A 20008-nucleotide genomic window follows, 5' to 3' on the forward strand; every position below is an offset into this window, starting at 1 on the left:
TACGCCCATAGGACATGATAGAGCTCGTCTGCCCATCGGCCAGCTTTTTCGTCCAGTCTTTTCTTTATACCCTGCAGTAGGATTCGGTTTGTGACTTCTGTCTGCCCGTTGGTCTGTGGGTGCGCTACTGAGGTGAACCTTTGCTCAATTTTCAGGTCGGAGTAGAACTTCTGAAAGTTTCGGCAGTCGAACTGTCTGCCATTATCTGTTATCAAGGCGCGAGGGATCCCGAATCTGCAGACCACTGATTTCCAAAAGAAGTTCTGCACATTCTGCTCGGTGATCTGGGTTAAAGGTTCAGCCTCCACCCATTTGGTAAAAATAATCAATGGCCACCACTACGAATGTGCGCCTTTCGGAGGCCGGTGGAAAGGGGCCCAAGATATCCATCCCCCAAATCGCGAAGGGTAGCAAGCTGATGATTGGAGCCATAGATACATCGGGCTGATGAATGGTGGGGGAGAACTTTTGGCATTTCTCACACCTCTTGACCAGGGTCAGTGCGTCTTGTCTTAATGTCGGCCAGTACAGACCTCTCAGCAGAACTTTGATCGCCAAGGCCTTGCCCCCTAGATGCTCTCCGCAGATACCTTCGTGTGTCTCTTGCAGGGCGTACGCGGCGTCGCCGGGCCGGAGACACTTTAAGTAGGGGAGGGTGTAGGATCTTTTGAACAAGTGAAAAACGGGCTGCTCTTTGGATCACCTTGCGCGCTTCTCTCTTGGCCTCGGGTAGTCTCCCACTACGCAGGTAGTCGACGATCTCGTCCATCCAGCAGGACTCGTGTTCCACCTGCATTATCTCAGCAGCCTTTCTTTCGATGCTGGATGTCTGTAAGAACTCCATGCATATATTCCCGAGAGTCGTGTATCCGGACACGGCCAGCTTAGACAACACATCTGCTTTTGTATTTTCTGTTCTGAGGATTCTGACGACCTCAAAACTTTTGAACTTGGAGGATAGCTGTCGGACCTGGGAGAGGTATTTAATCATACGCTCGTCGCGGGCTTCGTATATCCCTCGGATCTGGTTGGCGACCAACTTGGAGTCACAGTAGGCTCTTAATCTCTGGGCGCCAGTCTGGACTGCAAGATTCATTCCGGCGAGGAGTGCTTCATACTCAGCCTCATTGTTAGATGCGCGGAATCCGAACCTCAAGGCGTAATCTAGGGCGAAACTGTCCGGCCCGGTTAAAACCAGACCGGCTCCGCAGCCAACTTTGCTCGAAGATCCGTCCACGTGCACCTCCCAGAGTGGTTCGGCGGTTGAAGGGCCCTGTTCAGCTGGTAGTACGGGGATGATTCCTGTTCCGGCTCCATCTTCTGCTGACTCCGCAGCTTCGATTGCACTTTTCGCTACTGGGGCTTGGGCGACTTCTGGTTCGGTGATCTGGTGGGGGATGGAGCATTCAGCTACGAAATCCGCCAATACTTGAGCCTTGATCGCGGGTCTGGGCATGTACCGGATGTCAAATTCACTCAGTTCCACGGCCCATTTAACGAGTCGTCCCGAGGTGTCCGGCTTATGAAGAACTTGCCTAAGCGGCTGGTTAGTTAGGACCTTTATCGTGTGAGCTTGAAAATACGGTCTCAACTTCCTGGCTGCCATCACCAGCGCGTAAGCCAATTTCTCGACCCGTTGGTACCTTATTTCAGCGTCGTGCAGGACTTTACTAACGTAGTAGACCGGCTTTTATTGGCTGTGCTCTTCACGAACTAGGACTGCTGCCAGAGCCAGGGGGCTTATAGATAGATACAAGAGTAGCTCCTCACCAGGCTCCGGTTTGGTCAAAAGCGGTGGAGAGGACAAATATTGTTTTAACTCCTCGAAGGCGGCCTGGCATTCCTCTGTCCAGGGCGCGGTCTTGAGTCCTTTGACTGCGTTGAAGAAAGGGAGACACCTCTCTGCAGATTTTGAGACGAAGCGCCCCAGCGCGGCTATCATCCCTGCCAGTCGCTGCACTTCTCTGATGGTTTTCGGCGGATTGAGCTCCACCACGGCCTTGATTTTTTCCGGATTGGCCTCTATGCCTCTTTGGCTAACCATAAACCCTAAGAATTTTCCCGAGCTGACGCCGAAGGTGCACTTGGTGGGATTGAGCTTCATCTTATTGTCTCTCAGGATTTGAAATGTCTCTTCCAGATTGGAGACATGGTCTTGTGCGCTTCGGCTTTTGACCAGCATGTCGTCAACATAGACTTCCATATTACGGCCGATCTGATTCCTGAATAGCTTGTTTACGAGCCTTTGATACGTGGCCCCGGCGTTTTTCAGGCCGAAGGGCATGACGCGGTAGCAGTAGGTCCCCTGGTCTGTTACAAAGGAGGTCTTCGGGATATCTGACTCATACATTCTGATCTGATTATATCCGGAGAAGGCGTCCATGAAGCTCAGTAACTCATGACCTGCAGTGGCGTCGATGAGTTGATCTATCTTTGGAAGCGGGTAACTGCCTTGGGACAGGCTTTATTCAGATCAGTGAAGTCGACGCAGGTTCTCCATTTTCCATTTGCCTTTTTTACCAGGACTACGTTTGCCAACCAGTCCGGGTACTGGATTTTCCGAATGAAGTCAGCCCTTAGGAGCCTCTCCACTTCTTCTCTGATCGCCTGCCGCCTTTCAAGGGCGAAGTGTCTCCTCTTCTGCTTCACCGGCCTGCAGGTCGGGTCGACACCTAGTCTGTGCGAACTAACCTCCGGGTTGACGCCGGGCATGTCCGTGGGGGTCCATTTCAAAGACATCCGCGTTATCCTGAAGGAATTGGGAGAGGCTGCGCCGGGTGCCGTTGTCTAGGGAGGAGCCGATCTGAACGACCTTCTCATCATTGTTCTCGCACAGGGGGATGGAAATAAGGTCTTCGGCGGGCTGAGTTCCTTGAGCTTCATCCCTCAGGTCCAGTAGCTCGATCGGGAACGACTCTGTCGCATTTTTGCCCTTGAGTGCCATTGCATAGCACTCCCTAGATTGCGGCTGGTCTCCCCTTACTTCTCCGACGCCGTTTGGCGTAGTAAATTTCATCTTCTGGTGATAAGCAGACGCGACGGCGCGGATCAGGTTCTGCCCAGGTCGTCCTAAAATAGCGTTATAGACCGAAGTGGCCCTCACTACTAGGAGTTGACCATGAAGAAAGCCTGGCAGGGTGGATCCCCGACGAGGACAGGAGGTTCGATTTGTCCCTCCACCTTGACGACCTCTCCAGAGAAGCCGAAAAGATCTGAATTCGCCGGCCTTAAGCGGTTGTCACTTATCATCATCCTTTCGAAGGCGTGATAGTATAAGATGTCGGCTGAGCTCCCATTGTCTACCAGGACTTTCTTCAGCTCCCAGTTTACGACGAGCATGGTGAGGACCAGGGCGTCGTCATGTGGTAATATCAGGTTGTCAAGGTCCGCATCCGAGAAGGAGATCTCATTCTCCGTCTTCGCCTTCTTGCTGCATGCGTGCACGGCATTGACTCGGCGTGCGTAAGCTTTCCGAGCAGCGGATGAGGTGCCTCCAGCTGCCGGACCGCCCATGATTGTGCCAATGACTCCCCTTGGTTGGGGGCGGTGCGCCTCTGGTGGTGGACTAGGCAGAGGAGGAGATTGTCTTCGGGCTGGGGGCGGTTGAGACCGCCGAGGGCTTCGGCCCTGGGGACCTTTCTCCTTTGGGTGACCTCTGCGGGTGTCACTTCGGACATATTTTTTCAAGTAGCCCCTGCTGATCAACTGCTCGATCTCCTCCTTCAGCTGTCAGCAGTCGTCTGTATCGTGGCCGTGGTCCCTGTGGAACCGGCAGTACTTCGACTTGTCTCTCCTGTTTCCCTTGGATATCATTGGGGCCGGCCACTTTATGAACTCTTCTCTGCTGATGGCAGCCAGTATATGCCTTCGGGATGTGTTGAGAGGGGTGAAGTTTTCCTCCCTTCTTTGGGGGGACTTGTCTCTTCTGACAACCTTGTCATCCCTGCGCTGCTTAGCAGGATACTTGTCTTGGTTCTTGTCATCGGAGGTTCTCCTCCGACTCGAGTCCAGAGCAGCCAATGTCTCTTCCACTGATATGTACTCCTCTGCCCCGGCCATTAAGTCTGCTAGGGAGTGAGGATTCCGGCGGGCCACTGCTCGGCGGAAATCATTTGATCTAGCACCTGCGAGAAGCGCGTTCGTAGCGGCCGAGGGGTCTAGATTTGGCACTTGGAGTGCCTCCCTGTTAAAGCGGCTGACGAAGGCTTTGAGAGGTTCATTATCCTCCTGCCGCAAGGTCATCAGGGAGGCTGTTGTTTTCCTTGGCCTGCGGCTGCTCATGAAGTGGCGGACCAGGTCTTCCCCGAAGTCATCAAAATTGCTGATGGAGTTCGGTCTGATCCTTGAGTACCAGTCCCTTGCTGCACCTGTCAGGGTCGTCGGGAATGCTCTGCAGAGGAAACCATCTAACGCACCGTGGAGGAGCATCATTGTCCGGAACGTCTCTAAGTGGTCCACGGGGTCAGTGGTCCCATCATACTGCGGGATAGTTGGCATTTTAAATCCCCTGGGTGTTGGGGCACCCATCACGTCATCGGTGAATGGCGTTCTGCTTGAGAACGCCCTAGACATAGGCCGGCTTTGATCCTTAGCCAGCTCTTCAATTCTGTGGTCCATCTCTTCTATCCTCCGCAACATCGGGTCAGTTCTACAGTCTGGTGACCTGTTTCTTTCCACAGATTGGCTCGCCGAGGAGCCGGAGTGGTTCTCCGGACTCCTACGACTGGACCGGAATTTTGCCTGTGGTGCGCGTTCTTCCTGAGCTCGGCGCCTCTGTGCAGAGCGAGACCGCGACCTCCGACGGCGGTGCGGCTCTGTCTGTGCATGCCTGGCTGTGGGGTGACGGACTTGCCCGGGGGAATGGTGAGTTCGGTCCTCACCATGGCGCGACGACTCTCCCCTGTGGATATCTGGCCTTTCTTGGACAGGTCGTGAGGCTTCTGGAGGAGGTTGGGGAGGCGCCTGGAGTAACTGCTGGTACTGACCAACGAGATTTGTCATTTGCTGAAAGAGAGCTTGGACTTGCTCTGGAGTGGGCATGGGGTTCAGGTGTTCCGAACGAGGTTGGCTCTGTTCGGCCGTAGCAGAAGCTGCCACCACCAGCGAGGCGATTCGCTCATTGCGGGTCCTGCGGGGCAGGACGGTTCGGGCAGTCCGCGCGGTTGGCACCCGCGCACTCCTGCGCCCTGTCATTTTTGTTTTATAGGGAATTTGAATAGCTTTTAGTTCCAGGTCCCATGGATGGCGCCAATCTGTTAGGCCCGAAATCGGTTAACAGATATGACAGTGGCGTAAGAGCCGAGCTGGAGGGCCCGGGGAGCTGAAGAGAAGGAAATAGAGTCCGGATGAACTGTGTTCTGCACAGAAGCAAACGAGGTCAGAATGACCGACCTGGAGTATACTCCGGACAAGCCCTTCGACACTCAAGTCAGTATGAGCCGGAGTGAAGAAGGAGTTTTAAGAGTGGTGGGTGAGAATTCAATACCCTGATTTATGAGCTTTGGAAGCCCTTTTATAGGGGAAATTTGGGGTAGGTGGGGAGTTAATGCTCCAAGGCAGGTTTCCACCAGCTGTAGGTTCGGGCTCACCTACTCTGAGGTAATTACCGAACTACCCTTGCTGACGCGAGATCTGCAATGGGCCCCCCTCGAGACACGTGCCGGCAGCGGGTAAGCTGGTCCGCGGTGGGCCCTCCCCTAGCCATGTGTCGGCAGCTAACAGACTGCTGTGCTTTTACACCCCATCATCCCCCATTAAAAAAATTTGTAATCCACGATCCCCATAAGTACGTATAAATAACTCCCCCTTCCGCTTCAAATTCATACACACCAATCCTTTCTCAAATACCAAGTCTCAAACAATCTTCCTCTCTTTTCCAATCCAATCTCCACCAATTCAGTTTTTCTCATTGTTGATTGATACCGATTGAAAAAATACCGCTCATTTTCAATCGGTATGAAGCTTTTACTTGAATTTATCACCACCCATTTTAGAATTTTTGTTTTTCTTCTTATTCTCCTCTTCTTTCATTGTAGAACTCTTGTTAGTTGCTCATTTCCATTTGCATTGCTAAATCAAATTTCTGAAAAAATCAGTGCTGTAGCGAACACCTTGACCGGATGATTCGAAGACTATGTAGGCCACCTCATGATGTTCTATGAGATCAACGGTCATGATTTCACATGCATGCCCTCCTCATCGATCAATCAGTTACAAAAATGAAAGATATTTTGAGTAAAGAAGAATAGTCCAAAACTTTAAGGGTACATTGGATAAAGTAAAGCTACTAGGGTTAATTGCAAATATAAAAACAGATGAGGGAGAAAAAAGAAAGAAAACCTTAGTTTCTCCAAAACACTATAAAGAGAAGGAAAGAGGAGCGAAAGCAAGAGTTTTTGGAGTGAAGTAGAAGAAGCTCTTCATAACACCACAGCTCCTTCATCAGCGACCAATACAGATCAACATCTACTTTAAGATGTTGAAGGAGAATAATAAAAATGGGGAACGGAGGGTTAGGATCATCCTAAAGATGAGATTTTTTGGGCACTTCTTATCCACGTCAGGGACCAACAAATGAATGGCTTGGATCAACCAAGTAATGTGGGCCCACTGTATTTTTGGGTTTGCATGCACGGCTAAAATTTCTCAATTAAGAGAGCGGAGATCTCTTAATTGAGAGAGAGAGAGAGAGAGAGAGAGAGAGAGAGAGATTAATGGATGGTCCGGATGGAGTGATTCTAGGGATTCGTCATATGATTTAAGAAAGGGTAAAATTGGTTATAGGCAAAATTAAAAGATATTTATTGTGTGATTGGTAATTAAGAAATTTTTGGGGGATTCCTGTAGATAGTTTTTATCCGGGGGGGGCGCGGTCTAATAGTTTTCCCTATTTAATACTATATGTTGGTCCTTGAAATAATATATTAAATTACACAAAATCCCACCAAATGGGCTCGATCCGATGTATGGGACGTGTCTCGGTCTTGGGCTCATATATGGGTTGGGCCTTGGACTCAGGCCCATGCATGGGCCGGGCCTTGGACTCCGGAACTTGTATCTCAACCTATAAGAAGAAAAATGAAAAGGAACTGAGCCTCTGGCTCAAGGCTTTCTTAGTTCAATCACAGCTTACCTACCAAAAAATAAAAGAACAAGAAAATGTCCAAAAAGGGGAAATTTAATCCAAGGAAAATCTTTTGCTAAAAGGGCAGCCATGTCCTTTATCTTCTTCCCATGTTTAAATGAATTGGGTGTGATCGTTCTTCTTTGAAACACCAAGTTATGTGATCGTTCTCTAAAATTCGCTTTTCTTCCTCTCCTCTGTCAATCTTTTACACAACTCTCAGTGTGTGCTGAGGTACTTATATGCCTTTAGACCTGGCAAAAGCGACCCGTGCCTGCAGGTCAACCCAACCCACCCGCAAATTTGCGGGCACGGGTCTGAGTTTTAGTGACCCGTCAAAACTAACCCGCGGGTGACCCAACCCGCAAATACACGGGTCGGGTCGGGTCAACCCGCGGGTCACTTGGCTTTTTAAAGGGTGGTGATTTTGTTATGCTAATCTAGTTAGATGGCTTTTTTTTCTAATGCAAAGGATGGTGATTTTGTCATGCTAATCTATTTTTTAAGGGTTTAATGCCTAAATAGGTTATGGCTGGCACCATAGAATATAAATAGGTTGTGGCTAGCACCATAGGTTGATCCCAACCCTCCGATTTAAATGTTAGAGGGTTGATCACTTGATCCTAACCCTCTATAGATCGGAGGGTTAGGATCAACCTATTGAAATGATTTTTGGGGCACAACCTATTTAGGCTGTGGGCCATCTAATGGACGGTTTGGATCATCCCACAGTGCCGGCCATAACCCCCTCATCAAAATCCAGTGATAATATTTTTCAAAATAAACTACTGTTTGAATTTGCGGGTGACCCGCGGGTTGACCTGGCCCACCCGCTGGCCGCGCGGGTCACCAAAATTTTGACCCGCAAAAATGCGGGTCATCTCCTTACCCGACCCGTGTGGCCCGCACCCTCATCACCCACGGGTTACCCGGCCTGACCCACCCGTTTGCCAGGTCTATATGCCTTAGGCATGATTGTTGAGAGGAGTGGGGACTTGACTCTTATTTTTAATAAAACCCTAATAATATAGGTCACACTCCTAATAGCATTCAACAACCGGCCCACACACCAAAGTGCACCTAAAACTAACTGACTTTTATAATTAAAATAAAGCATTGGGCCCACCATCAATGTTCGCCCACAAACAGGTGAAACTCTTACATCTATGTCCAGCAGCTCTAATTGGAAAATGATAAGGAAAGTCATATATTTGCCCCCTTTTGTTCCCTGGGTCACACCCATCTAGTATATTTATGACTACTTTTTTACACTAAAGGCAGATGGGTAGGGAAAGAAAAAGGGGCGAATATATCATTCCCCAATGATGAGTATGCTCAATTTTCAACCATCAACTCCCCCTCTTGAAGTGGTTTTATTTTCATCATCATAGACTCATAAACCACTTAAAGAGGGGTGCGAAGTATAAAAATTGGGGCTCATTTATCATCTTCCTTGCTCCTAATTATGCCCAACGGCCCCCTCCAATTAGTGTATCCTTCGTTCTTTGAATATAATTAGTACGGCCCCCTCCAATTAGTGTATCCTTCGTTCTTTGAATATAATTAGTGGTAATCTTTTTTGCATGGAAGGAAAATGATTCTATGAGATGCAGTTCGATAAATAGAAAATCAGAATATATCTCATTGGTGACTTGGTAGGACCCACATGAATTCCATGGAGAAGTGATATATTCCCCCTTTTCTTCCCCGGCCACGGATCTCTATTGTATTTAGATCTTGTCATTTACACTGCAACAGGGTGGGCCGACGAAGAAAAGGGGCGAATATTTCATTTCACATTCCTTCCATGAAGCGCTTCTCATTAGTTTCTTAGGTAAAATGCATCATATTACTAATTTTTGTCCAATATATGGCCCAAAACAAGCATTGGTATAAGAAATCAGAGAAAAAAGTCTAGTTATAGAAAGCTAAAACTCCACTTTCTCTTTAACAAAAAGAAGACAAAAGAGAAAACATGTTCTTAATGTAAACAGAAACTACTTCCTTGTTTCTTTTTATTGTAATCATCATATATGGAGTAAGAGGGTAAGCCCAAGACCTCTATGCATATAAGCTTATTCTTCAAACATGGTATCAGAGCGCGCAATTTCTGATTCTGCCTCACACCTGGCGGTGGGACGGAGGTGGGATCCAGATAGCTTTGGCGGCTAACAACAAATTGATTAAGGTACCTTCCATATGAAGAGAGAAGACCTCTTTATTAGAGCCTATAAGTTGATTGCCTATGTAGACAACAGGCATGGGCGAACTACGACCCATCAGATTTACGAGTGCCCCTGCCATTTCTCTCCCTCTCGGAACCTCGTCCAGCTCGTAAATTGCTGGATTCACTCCCAAGTCATAGAAAAACCTCTTGATGGTATGACACAAGCAACATGAGCTCATGCTGAAAATCACCACGGCATTTTGCTCGGCCAATTTCAAAACCCTATCCATCCTTAGGGGATTGAAGAAGGTTTCTTCTCTACTTGTGTATGGAAAAGTTGAAGAATCCCAAGTGAAAGAAACTGTTCAAATTGCAAGAAAAGAAGCTGTTTTGAATGCAGTGAAGAGATGGGTGTGTTGAAACTTGAAATTGAGGTTCTACAATGGCTTATTTATACATGTCTGTGGGGATAGAGAGTGAAAAAAGAGAATGTCGGCCCAAATGCTTTTGAGAACAACTTCAATGGTAACCCATCAAACCTTATTTAGGCCCGGTTTGGATTCCGGAAAAAATATTTCCCGATAAAAAGTTCTTCTTAAGAGTTTTTTTTTTTTTTCTCCTCCGCTTTTTTGGAGGGAAATGATGAATTTTAATAGGGGGCGAGGTTTCTGAGGTATTGCATAGGCCGGCTGAGCAAGCCACTATAAACACACCTTCTCCATGTTGTTTGACTCATCCTACCCATTCATTCCATAGAACCTCACATAGATAGGGTGTTCCTAACAAACCATCTCCATACCATCATCCTAACCATTGGATCTATCGAAGCCCACTTTCTAGCCATCCATTCTAAAACTCAACAAATCAACATCTACAATGATCCTATGGAGATGATTTCTTAGGGACACTCTACCTATGGTAGGTTCTATAGAATGAATGGATTGGATGAGTCAAACAACATGGGAGAAGCCGTATTTAGAAGGCTACTTAAGCTGTGCGATACCTCATAAACTTTTTCCCTATTTTAATAATATCATTATAAATTAAGGGCGATGATATTTTCACCCCAAGTACGCATTCGCCCCCCTATAACGTGAACAGTGGGCAACTTTACCACTTTTTGACGTCAAATCACATTAACAAGGGGGCGAATGCGTACTACAGGGGGTGAAAATATCATCGCCCTAAATTAAATGTCCTTGTAAATAAACTTTATTAGGTTGCCGAAACCCCATGGGTAAGCCCAATGAGCTAGGCCCAGTAAATGATGCCCATGTGCCTGGATGCATATGAGCGTGTGTGCGAAGGGCTTTATGAACAGAAGACCACGTGGCCGTTTGCAAGGAAAATAATGGAATCAATATCTAGTAGTCTCATCCAAAATCACACACAAACAAGTGACATGGATTTGGAGAATTTTAAAAGATAGTTAGAACTAGGGCTGCAACTCGGGTCGGGTGGGTCGGGTTTTGGAGAACCCAATCCTACCCGAGAAATATCTCGGGTCGGGTCGGGTTTTTTTCCGGAAAACCCACGATTCCCAAACCCGGCCCTACCCATGATAAACCTCTGGTCGGGTCGGGTCGGGTCGGGTTTTCTCACGTTGACGTAATTTTTTAAGGAAAACTCTTATTTGGCAAGGCAACTCAACTCATAGAAGTAGAAATTACACTCACATTACACTCGAATCAAACAATGATGTAATTACACTCACATTATACTTGAATCAAACAATGATGTAATTACACTCACATTACACTTGAATAAAAAATTGTTACAATCACACAATGATGTAATCACAATCAAACAATGCTGAATCAAAGACTTGAATCAACTCAACTCATAGAAGCAGAAATTACACTCACATACTATAAGAGTGGGTGCGTGGATTTTCACTTTTAACTTTTAACTAACAATAGAAAAAAAAATACATACTATAACTTATGTAACTCGGGTCGGGTCGGGCCCCTTCAAACTCGGCTCAACCCGAGATTCATGCGGGCTTTTGGATGCTCAACCCGGCTTGACCCGAAACCCATGAAACCTGAACCCAATCCAGGCTATTTTCAGGTCGGGTCGATGCGGGTCGGGTAAAACCCGGCTCGAGTTGCAGCCCTAGTTAGAACTTACGAAGGTAGAAAATGGTTTTGGGAACCTGGAATAAGTCGTCCTTTCACATTCAATTAACGTGGATTAATAAACCCGGTTTGGTAGTCCCCACACTATTAGAATTGGTAGTCCAAAAGTGAGGATAAGGGCAAAGTACCAACTTTGGTAGTCCTTATAAGGGCACTAGATATCATATCGTAGAGATAATTCAAGTGATTGGATCTCCCCCGCTTGTCTTGTATCTGAAAAAAGCTAAAAGGAAAATTTTATGTTCATTTTTACAACATAAAACAAAATTTACACCCATTTTTTCGTCAAAAGAAACGTAGCGGAAAAGAAAACGAATGACAAGTGAGCTGGCTGCTCTCACATGCAACAGCCAGCCGCGAAACGCATTTCCTGCGATGGTCATTAGCAAATCAATCCACAAAAGAAATACGCTCAGTATTAATATATCACCAGAGGAATGCTAAACTTAAGGGCGCCCAACTGGATCCATGTCATCAACCTGCATATATTATTCAATACAGGTTGATGGCGTGGATCCAACGCTCGATGAGGACTGAGAGTTCTAAAGTGAAGGGCGCCGTCTTGCAAAAAAGTGATGAAACCTGGGATTTCCACCCACTTATCAAAAGGCCTTTTTGCATCCGATATCCTACATGAAATGGGTCCACCCACTTCATTCCCCAGCTTCTCTTTTTGCCTCTGGGCTATGTGGCAACTTTTCATGCTCTAAATTCCATTTTATCATAAATTCGTTTTGCAATTAAATGAAACGAAATGCATTGATTCCCTGAGGAAAGGAAAGGAAAGGATTTTGTTTTCCTTTCCTTTCCAGGTGACATGGCAGAAGGAAAAGGAATCCAGGGAAAGTGTCAAGGAAAATGTTTCGTTTTCCTTAGAAGGCCTCTTTCCGATATATTTAATAGGAAACCTAATCTCGAGTAACAGGGAAAAAATCAATTTCCACGTCATTTTCAGCTTTTAAATAAGAAATTCCACATCTGATAATATTTTTCCCTGAAAAAGAAATGAACACAGAAATTCTGTCTTGTCAAGGTCTTGCCAGGGAAAAAAAAAAGTTATTTTCCAGGGAAAACAACACCAGGGAAAAGAAGTGAACAGAACCCAAAAAGGACCCACCAAAAGATAGATAGTAACCTTCAAGATTTTTGTAGAGATAGCTGAAAGTACCAATAAAAAATCAAAATATATGAGGTCAGAGTAATTTAAATAACAAGTGGGTAGGAATTTTCGTCCAGTAATTAAAAAATGCCATTAGAAAGAGAGATTCAAAGACATGAGGAAAAATGTAAAACACTATTTACTTTTGATACAATTTTTTTGTTTGGATGCAAAGTTGAGAAGAAGAGAATGTCATGTCAGTTTATTGTACGGAAAGTTAGAAACCATTCCATATTATTCGGTGTATCCACTTTCCACCGACCCAAATGAAGAAAAAAATCACCTCATTTTGACAACTTACCCTTTAAAATGATTTCCGTACGCATCTTAAATATGCTCTACAGTAATGCGCATAAAATATACACCATAACTTGGTGGGTATACCAGAAATGCATTAATGTTATGTGGTCCGATGGGCACAGCAACTGGATCCGAACTGGGTCCATTGGATCCATATCCTAAAGTCCAAAGTTATTTAGGAATCGTGGCCCACTTGTTCGTCACAAAATCTGATTGAGCCTACTGGATCCGAATGGAGGGCTGCAATGCACAAAAATAACCTTCATATTTTCAGCCATTTATACAATTTTTGTAATTACACTCTCTCGCCTTTCCTCTTCCTTCCCCTACCCCTAGCCTTAATTTTGCACAATTGTAAGTAATGGACGGTCAGATGGATAATCTTATCCGGACGAATTGTGATTAAGACTTAGGTGGATCGGATACGAAGTAGATTCATTGACCCCCCCTAATGTTACGATCAATTGTCCAAGAAAATGTTTAATGATCGGATGGTTAGGATCATTTGATCAGTGCATTGAATGTGAATTATTGCTCATTTATACCCACTAATCGGACGGCTAGGATCCTCTGATCTTTTGATCTATGGTGGGGCCCACCAGAATCTTACTACGTAAAAAGGTGTTTCCATTGGATAAATCCCATCTCCTTTCTCCACCTCAGCAGATTCTCCTCGGATAAATATAACGTAGGTTAATTTAAAAAAATAAATTCAATAAAAATACTATTGAAAAATGAAATATTTGCCACTTATTTTTACTTGGAACAGCCCCCTCTAGTGTAAAAGAGTAGTCGAGAATACCCTAGAGGAGGCTGTCCCAATTATATTATATGGGGTGAATAACTTCCCAATATTTAAAATTGTAGGACATGAACATGCGAAAGATAAAAAAATCTCATGCTTTTAAAATTAGGGCAAGCTAATGGGATTGGGGAAGGAAATGACAAGGGGTTTCTTGTCACTTTGTAAATAAAAAACCAGGGTCTATTTCAGTATCTAGTGCCTTAAAGTATTGCGACATTTATTTTTATTCCATTTCCATGTGGGTCTCTATCAAGAAATGATAAGGTTTTTATTTTGTGCATGCACCCCCGAAATATCAAAAGAACATTCCCTTTCCATTTCCCCCGTTAAAAAAATTGCAATCCACCATCCCCGTAAGTACGTATAAATAACTCCCCCTTCCCCCTCAAATATTCATACACACCATAGCCTTCAAACAATCTTCCTCTCTTTTCCAATCCAATCTCCGGCAATTCAGTTTTTCTCGTTGTTGATTAATTCCGCTCATTTTCAATCGGTATCAAGCTTTTACTTGAATCTATCCACCACCCATTTTAGGATTTTTGTTTTCCTTCCTCTTCTTTAGCTCTTCTTTCACTGTAGAACTCTTGTTGGTTTTTCATTTCCATTTGCTTTGCCAAATCAATTTTCCAAAAAAAAAGGTCTAATTCAACATATTCTATATAAATCCATCTATTTTTTCCAAGAAATTTCCTTATATTCGAGTCTTGTAAGACTCAGTTCAGTTGCAATACTTTAGTGGGAAAGGAAAAGGAAAGGGCCCATTTTCACTCCTCCACCAAAATTGGGACGTTCTATTGTCGTTAAAATTGAAGAGAAGATCGTACCTCTGATTTTTAGGATGGAGAGGGTGTTGAGATTGGGCTCCCAAAAGGCGGCGGTGATTTTCAGCACAAGCTCTTGTTGCATGTGCCATGCCATCAAGAGGCTCTTTTGCGAGCTCGGGGTGAACCCGGCCATCTATGAGCTTGATGAGGATAGCAAAGGAAGGGAAATGGAGAAGGCTCTCATTAGTCTCCTGGGCCGTGGCCCCTCCGTGCCGGCCGTGTTCATAGGCGGTAAGCTTATTGGCTCTACTGACAACGTTATGTCTCTCCACCTTAGTGGCCATCTCATTCCGAAGCTCAAAGAAGCGGGCGCTATCTGGCTGTAGCAAAATTGCGCTCTGATACTATGTTAGAAGAATAAGCTGAGATATATACAAGGCTTTAACTTTGATTATATACCCCAAAAGGAGATGACTATAGAGCTTTCAAGTAGTACTTTTTTGTGCAAGGAAGCACATTTCCTTAAATGGGTCCTTTATGTGTTCCTTTTCTTTATTAATTATGATATAAATTACATGAATTTTTGTCCCTTAGGCTTGCTTTTTTGGATTTTTAGCCCGAAACTGATTATTGGACTCAATTTTAAATGGGTCCTTTATTGTTTCCTTTAAAAAAAAAGATAGAAGAATTATTATTTTTTATGGTAGAAAATTTATTTATCTCAGTTATTCTGCAAGAAGAAAAAGAAAACAACAAAGAGTCTGTTGAATTTCAACCTTCGCTCCACTTGACTTGCTTTTCTGCTTTCCAGACCTTAACTCCCCTTCGGAAATAGAAGGAACTACCCTTCGGAAATAGAAAGCAAACATGGAGAGAGAGTTTCCGGAAAGAAAGACGGTAAGGTTAATCCCTTGAACGTCGAGAGCCGAAGGCAACTTGTTCCGTCCCTACTAATCAAAGGCTTCTTTAATGGAAGCCCATCGCTACACTCGGTAACACACTCGATCTAAATGGGGTGAATTTTTGTCTCTTAGGCCTGGCGTTTTGGATTCTGAGTCCACTGTTGTCTCTTCAATCCCTTCACCATGGGAAACAGATTACACCACTTAAAAATAAAAAAAAATCATTGAATAAAAAAAATGATATCCCACCCCCACTCCCCTTCCAGCATTTCCACCCCTCTTGTTTGCCTTTTTTCCTAAAAATGGCTGCATTTCTACCACCTTTTGTTTGTCTTCATCTTCATTTTTAGGAAAAGAAAAACAAAAGGAGGTGGAAATGCTGAGAAAATGGGTGGAAAATAATCACTTCCCTTTAATAAAATAAATACATAAATAACTGCCTATAACCTTCCATATTTCATTGCATGACTCTAGTTAGGAAACACCGTTTTGGTATGTGCACCCCCTTCCGTTTCAAAATTTTCATTGGATTCTATTTTTCACAGATAAAGATAATGAAAAGGGGTGTACCTACCAAAGTAAGCGAGAGTGTATCTATTACCTCCCTGCTTGGAAAGGGTGCATTTCTGTCCAGTGTTGCCTTTTTCAGAATCAATTAGTGCTATCTAAAAGTTATGTGTCTCGTATAATATATTTGTTTCAAGAATCTAAAGATTTCATAATTTGATGTTCAGTTCATAAATTATTGTTACTAAAAAACTATACACCATTGTTTTGATCGATCATTCATCACCCAATCTCAAAAAGATCCCACGTCTCATCATTTATCCTTGGATAAGATTGTTATCCTCAATTAATGTCGAGAATTAGGGGTGCCACTTCTTCTTTTTTTGGTAGGTAAGCTGGGATTGAACCTCCAACCTCTAGGTTGAAGAACAAAGCCTTGACCATTGAACTAGAGGCTCAATCCCTTGTGCTACTTGGGCAGGGCTCAACCAGATTTTGGATAAGGTTGGATTGGCATTCCCTCGGATTGGGTTCGGAAAAGCTGGCCCGATTTAATTTTCGATTGTGTTAGGATTGAGACCTTGGGCAACAGGACCTGACCCAAACCTGACTCCATTCCCCTAATTATAATGTGATTTTTATCTCGATTATCAAAATCTTAAGGCTATGTTTTTTTCCTGGCACCAGGCCAACCCAAACCCACTCCGGCCTGATTTGAAAATTTGAGTGGGGTTGTGTTAGGGTTGAGAATTAGAGGCGGGCCACGTAGGCTTGATCCTTCTCGACCTGAGGCTCAGTTTGGGTCAAGTTAGGATTAAGGTACCCTGCCTTGGTGTGGGCTTAGGTTGGTCACAAAATGACCTAACCCGACTTGCACCACTATAGAGAACAGCCCCAATACAAGCTTGATAGCCAATCCTAGGAGTTTATTCAAGATAAAATTATATATCCAAGATGACCTAACCCGATGACGGTGGAATGTGTTTATTGGACCCCACTTATTCATCGTGTATGTGATCGAACAACAAATATAAGTCAGCCCAAATGCTTTTGAGAACAACTTCAATGGTAACCCATCAAACCTTATTTAGGCCCGGTTTGGATTCCGGAAAAAATATTTCCCGATAAAAAGTTTTTCTTTAGAGTTTTTTTTTTTATTTCCGCATTTTTGGAGGGAAATGATGAATTTTAATAGGGGGCGAGGTTTCTGAGGTATTGCATAGGCTGAGCAAGCCACTATAAACACACATTCTCCATATTGTTTGACTCATCCTACCCATTCATTCCATAGAACCTCACATAGATTGGGTGTTCCTAACAAAATGGTTTTGGAGAATTTTAAAAGATCGTTAGAACTTAGAAAGGTAGAAAATGGTTTTGGGAACCTAGAATAAGTTGTCCTTTCACATTAAAAAACCCGGTTTAGTAGTCCCCACACTAGTAGAATTGGACAATTGGTAGGTAGCCCAAAAGTGAGGATAAGGGCAAACTACCAACTTTGGTAATCCTCATATGTCATATCGTAGACATAATTCAAGTGATTGGAATTCTTCTACTCTTAAGAGGCCTTCTTCTCCTCGCGTATCTGAAAACGCTAAAAGGAGGGGGAAATCAGGGTCAGCTTTTTTAAGGTAGAAGGAACAGGAAAAAATGGGGGGGGGGTGGGGTGGGGTGGGGATGCTACCAATTTGTAGAATAAAAGTAAATCCCACTACCTCACCTAATCTGTGTGATGATACGACCCGACCTGGCACTCCTCTTCATCTCTATCTAATCAAAAGTTGACCTAGCATCTCCATGATCGACCATTTGGATCATCGATCTGGTATTGGATCTTCTACTGCCTCTCTAGATGATCATTCTTCTCTCGTTGATCTCCTGATGATAAGTAGATGGAGGCATATATTAATCCTATATATTTGCAAAAATGCAATAGTTAGTGTTCTACACATAACAGAACTCTAAATAGTTAATTGATATGATCTAATCAGATCGCAAATCAATTTAATTAGTTATCGCTCCTTGTGTGTTCTACCCAAACAATATGCTTGTTTCTTTCCATTGTCATTCATTTTCTTTTCATGTTCATTGGAAAAATTTATCTTAGGAGAAACTTTTATTAAAATTTTTCTATAATGAATTTGTGTTACACCTCATGCATATCATGAATAGGGCACATCGTTTTACAACACATGTTTTGATAAGGTGAGCACTGACTATTTCAAAACATGGATATGAATGGGTTTGGGTAGAGATGGTGGGCATTACTATATTAAAACATGAGGATGAGGTGTAAATGGCAAGCCCACCCTTGCTGTGCATGGGAGAGTGGGTGTAAAATGATGGGCCTTATCTTATCAAAACGTGTGTTGTAAAATGATGCGCCATAACGTGGTATGCATTGGGTGTAAAAAAATTGACTATAGAAAAAGGGAAATGATATCTGCGCCAACGTGTTTCGATAAACAAGCGCTCCACTTGTTTGTCGTGTAGTATTTAAAGGGTTTAAAGAGCTTTTTCAGAACCATAATATCCTCTTAAATCCCTTTAAATACTACACGACAAACAAGTGGAGCGCTTGTTTATCGAAACAACTTGGCGCAGATATCATTTCCCTAGAAAAATTCTAGTAAATTATTTGTTTTCCAACTAAAATTTTCCATGAAGGCTCCGTTTCTTTCGATGTAAAATGGATGTAAATTTTATGTTCATTCTTACAGCATAAAACAAAATTTACGCCCATTTTTTCGTCAAAAGAGACGTAGCGGAAAAGAAAAGGAATGACAAGTGAGCCGGCTGCTCTCACATGCAACAGCCAGCCGCGAAATGCATTTCCTACGATGGTCATTAGCAAATCCATCCACAAAAGAAATACACTCAGTATTAATATATCACCAGAGGGATGCTAAACTTAAGGGCGCCCAACTGGATCCATGTCATCAACCTGCATATATTATTCAATACAGGTTGATGGTGTGGATCCAACGCTCGATGAGGACTAAGAGTTCTAAAGTGAAGGGCGCCCTCTTGCAAAAAAGGGATGAAACGTGAGATTTCCACCCTCTTATCAAAAGACCTTTTTGCATCCGATATCCTACATGAAATGGGTCCACCCACTTCATTCCCCAGCTTCTCTTTTTGCCTTTGGGCTATGTGGCAACTTTTCATGCTCTGAATTCCATTTTATCATAAATTCGTTTTGCAATTAAATGAAAGGAAATGCATTGATTCCCTGAGGAAAGGAAAGAAAAGGAAAGGAAAGGATTTTGTTTTCCTTTCCTTTCCAGGTGACATGGCAGAAGGAAAAGGAATCCAGGGAAAGTGTCAAGGAAAATGTTTCGTTTTCCTTAGAAGGCCTCTTTCCGATATATTTAATAGGAAACCTAATCTCGAGTAACAGGGAAAAAATCAATTTCCACGTCATTTTCAACTTTTAAATAAGAAATTCCACATCTGATAATATTTTTCCCTGGAAAAGAAATGAACACAGAAATTCTGTCTTATCAAGGTCTTGCCAGGGAAAAAAAGAGGTTATTTTCCAGGGAAAACAGCACCAGGGAAAAGAAGTGAACAGAACCCAAAAAGGACCCACCAAAAGATAGATAGTAACCTTCAAGATTTTTGTAGAGATAGCTGAAACTACCAATAAAAAATCAAAATATATGAGGCCAGAGTAATTTAAATAACAAGTGGGTAGGAATTTTCGTCCAGTAATTAAAAAATGCCATTAGAAAGAGAGATTCAAAGACATGAGGAAAAATGTAAAACACTATTTACTTTTGATACAATTTTTTTGTTTGGATGCAAAGTTGAGAAGAAGAGAATGTCATGTCAGTTTATTGTACGGAAAGTTAGAAACCATTCCATATTATTCGGTGTATCCACTGTCCACCGACCAAATGAAGAAAAAAATCACCTCATTTTGACAACTTACCCTTTAAAATGATTTCCGTACGCATCTTAAATATGCTCTACAGTAATGCGCATAAAATATACACTATAACTTGGTGAATATACCAGAAATGCATTAATGTTATGTGGTCCGATGGGCACAGCAATGCACAAAAATAACTTCATATTTTCAGCCATATATACAATTTTTGTAATTACACTCTCCAGCCTTTCCTCTTCCTTCCCCTA

The 20008-nt window shown here is 43.6% G+C and overlaps 2 protein-coding genes across 2 annotated transcripts; one reads left to right on the plus strand and one right to left on the minus strand.

The window, feature by feature from the left end:
* Positions 1-478: 478 nt before the first annotated feature.
* LOC143881245 (uncharacterized) lies at positions 479-1606 on the minus strand. The gene has a single exon (XM_077384233.1). It carries the CDS (start codon positions 1604-1606, stop codon positions 479-481), a length of 1128 nt encoding a protein of 375 aa, XP_077240348.1.
* A 12838-nt stretch (positions 1607-14444) lies between these two features.
* LOC143880775 (glutaredoxin-C1-like) lies at positions 14445-14863 on the plus strand. The gene has a single exon (XM_077383752.1). The coding sequence runs from the start codon at positions 14534-14536 to the stop codon at positions 14843-14845; it is 312 nt and encodes a 103-aa protein (XP_077239867.1). The 5' UTR covers positions 14445-14533; the 3' UTR covers positions 14846-14863.
* Positions 14864-20008: the final 5145 nt, after the last annotated feature.

Source organism: Tasmannia lanceolata, unplaced genomic scaffold (assembly GCF_043159265.1).
Source record: "Tasmannia lanceolata isolate RefF3 unplaced genomic scaffold, GAP_Taslan_0.1 ptg000007l, whole genome shotgun sequence".
Lineage (NCBI taxonomy): Eukaryota > Viridiplantae > Streptophyta > Magnoliopsida > Canellales > Winteraceae > Tasmannia > Tasmannia lanceolata.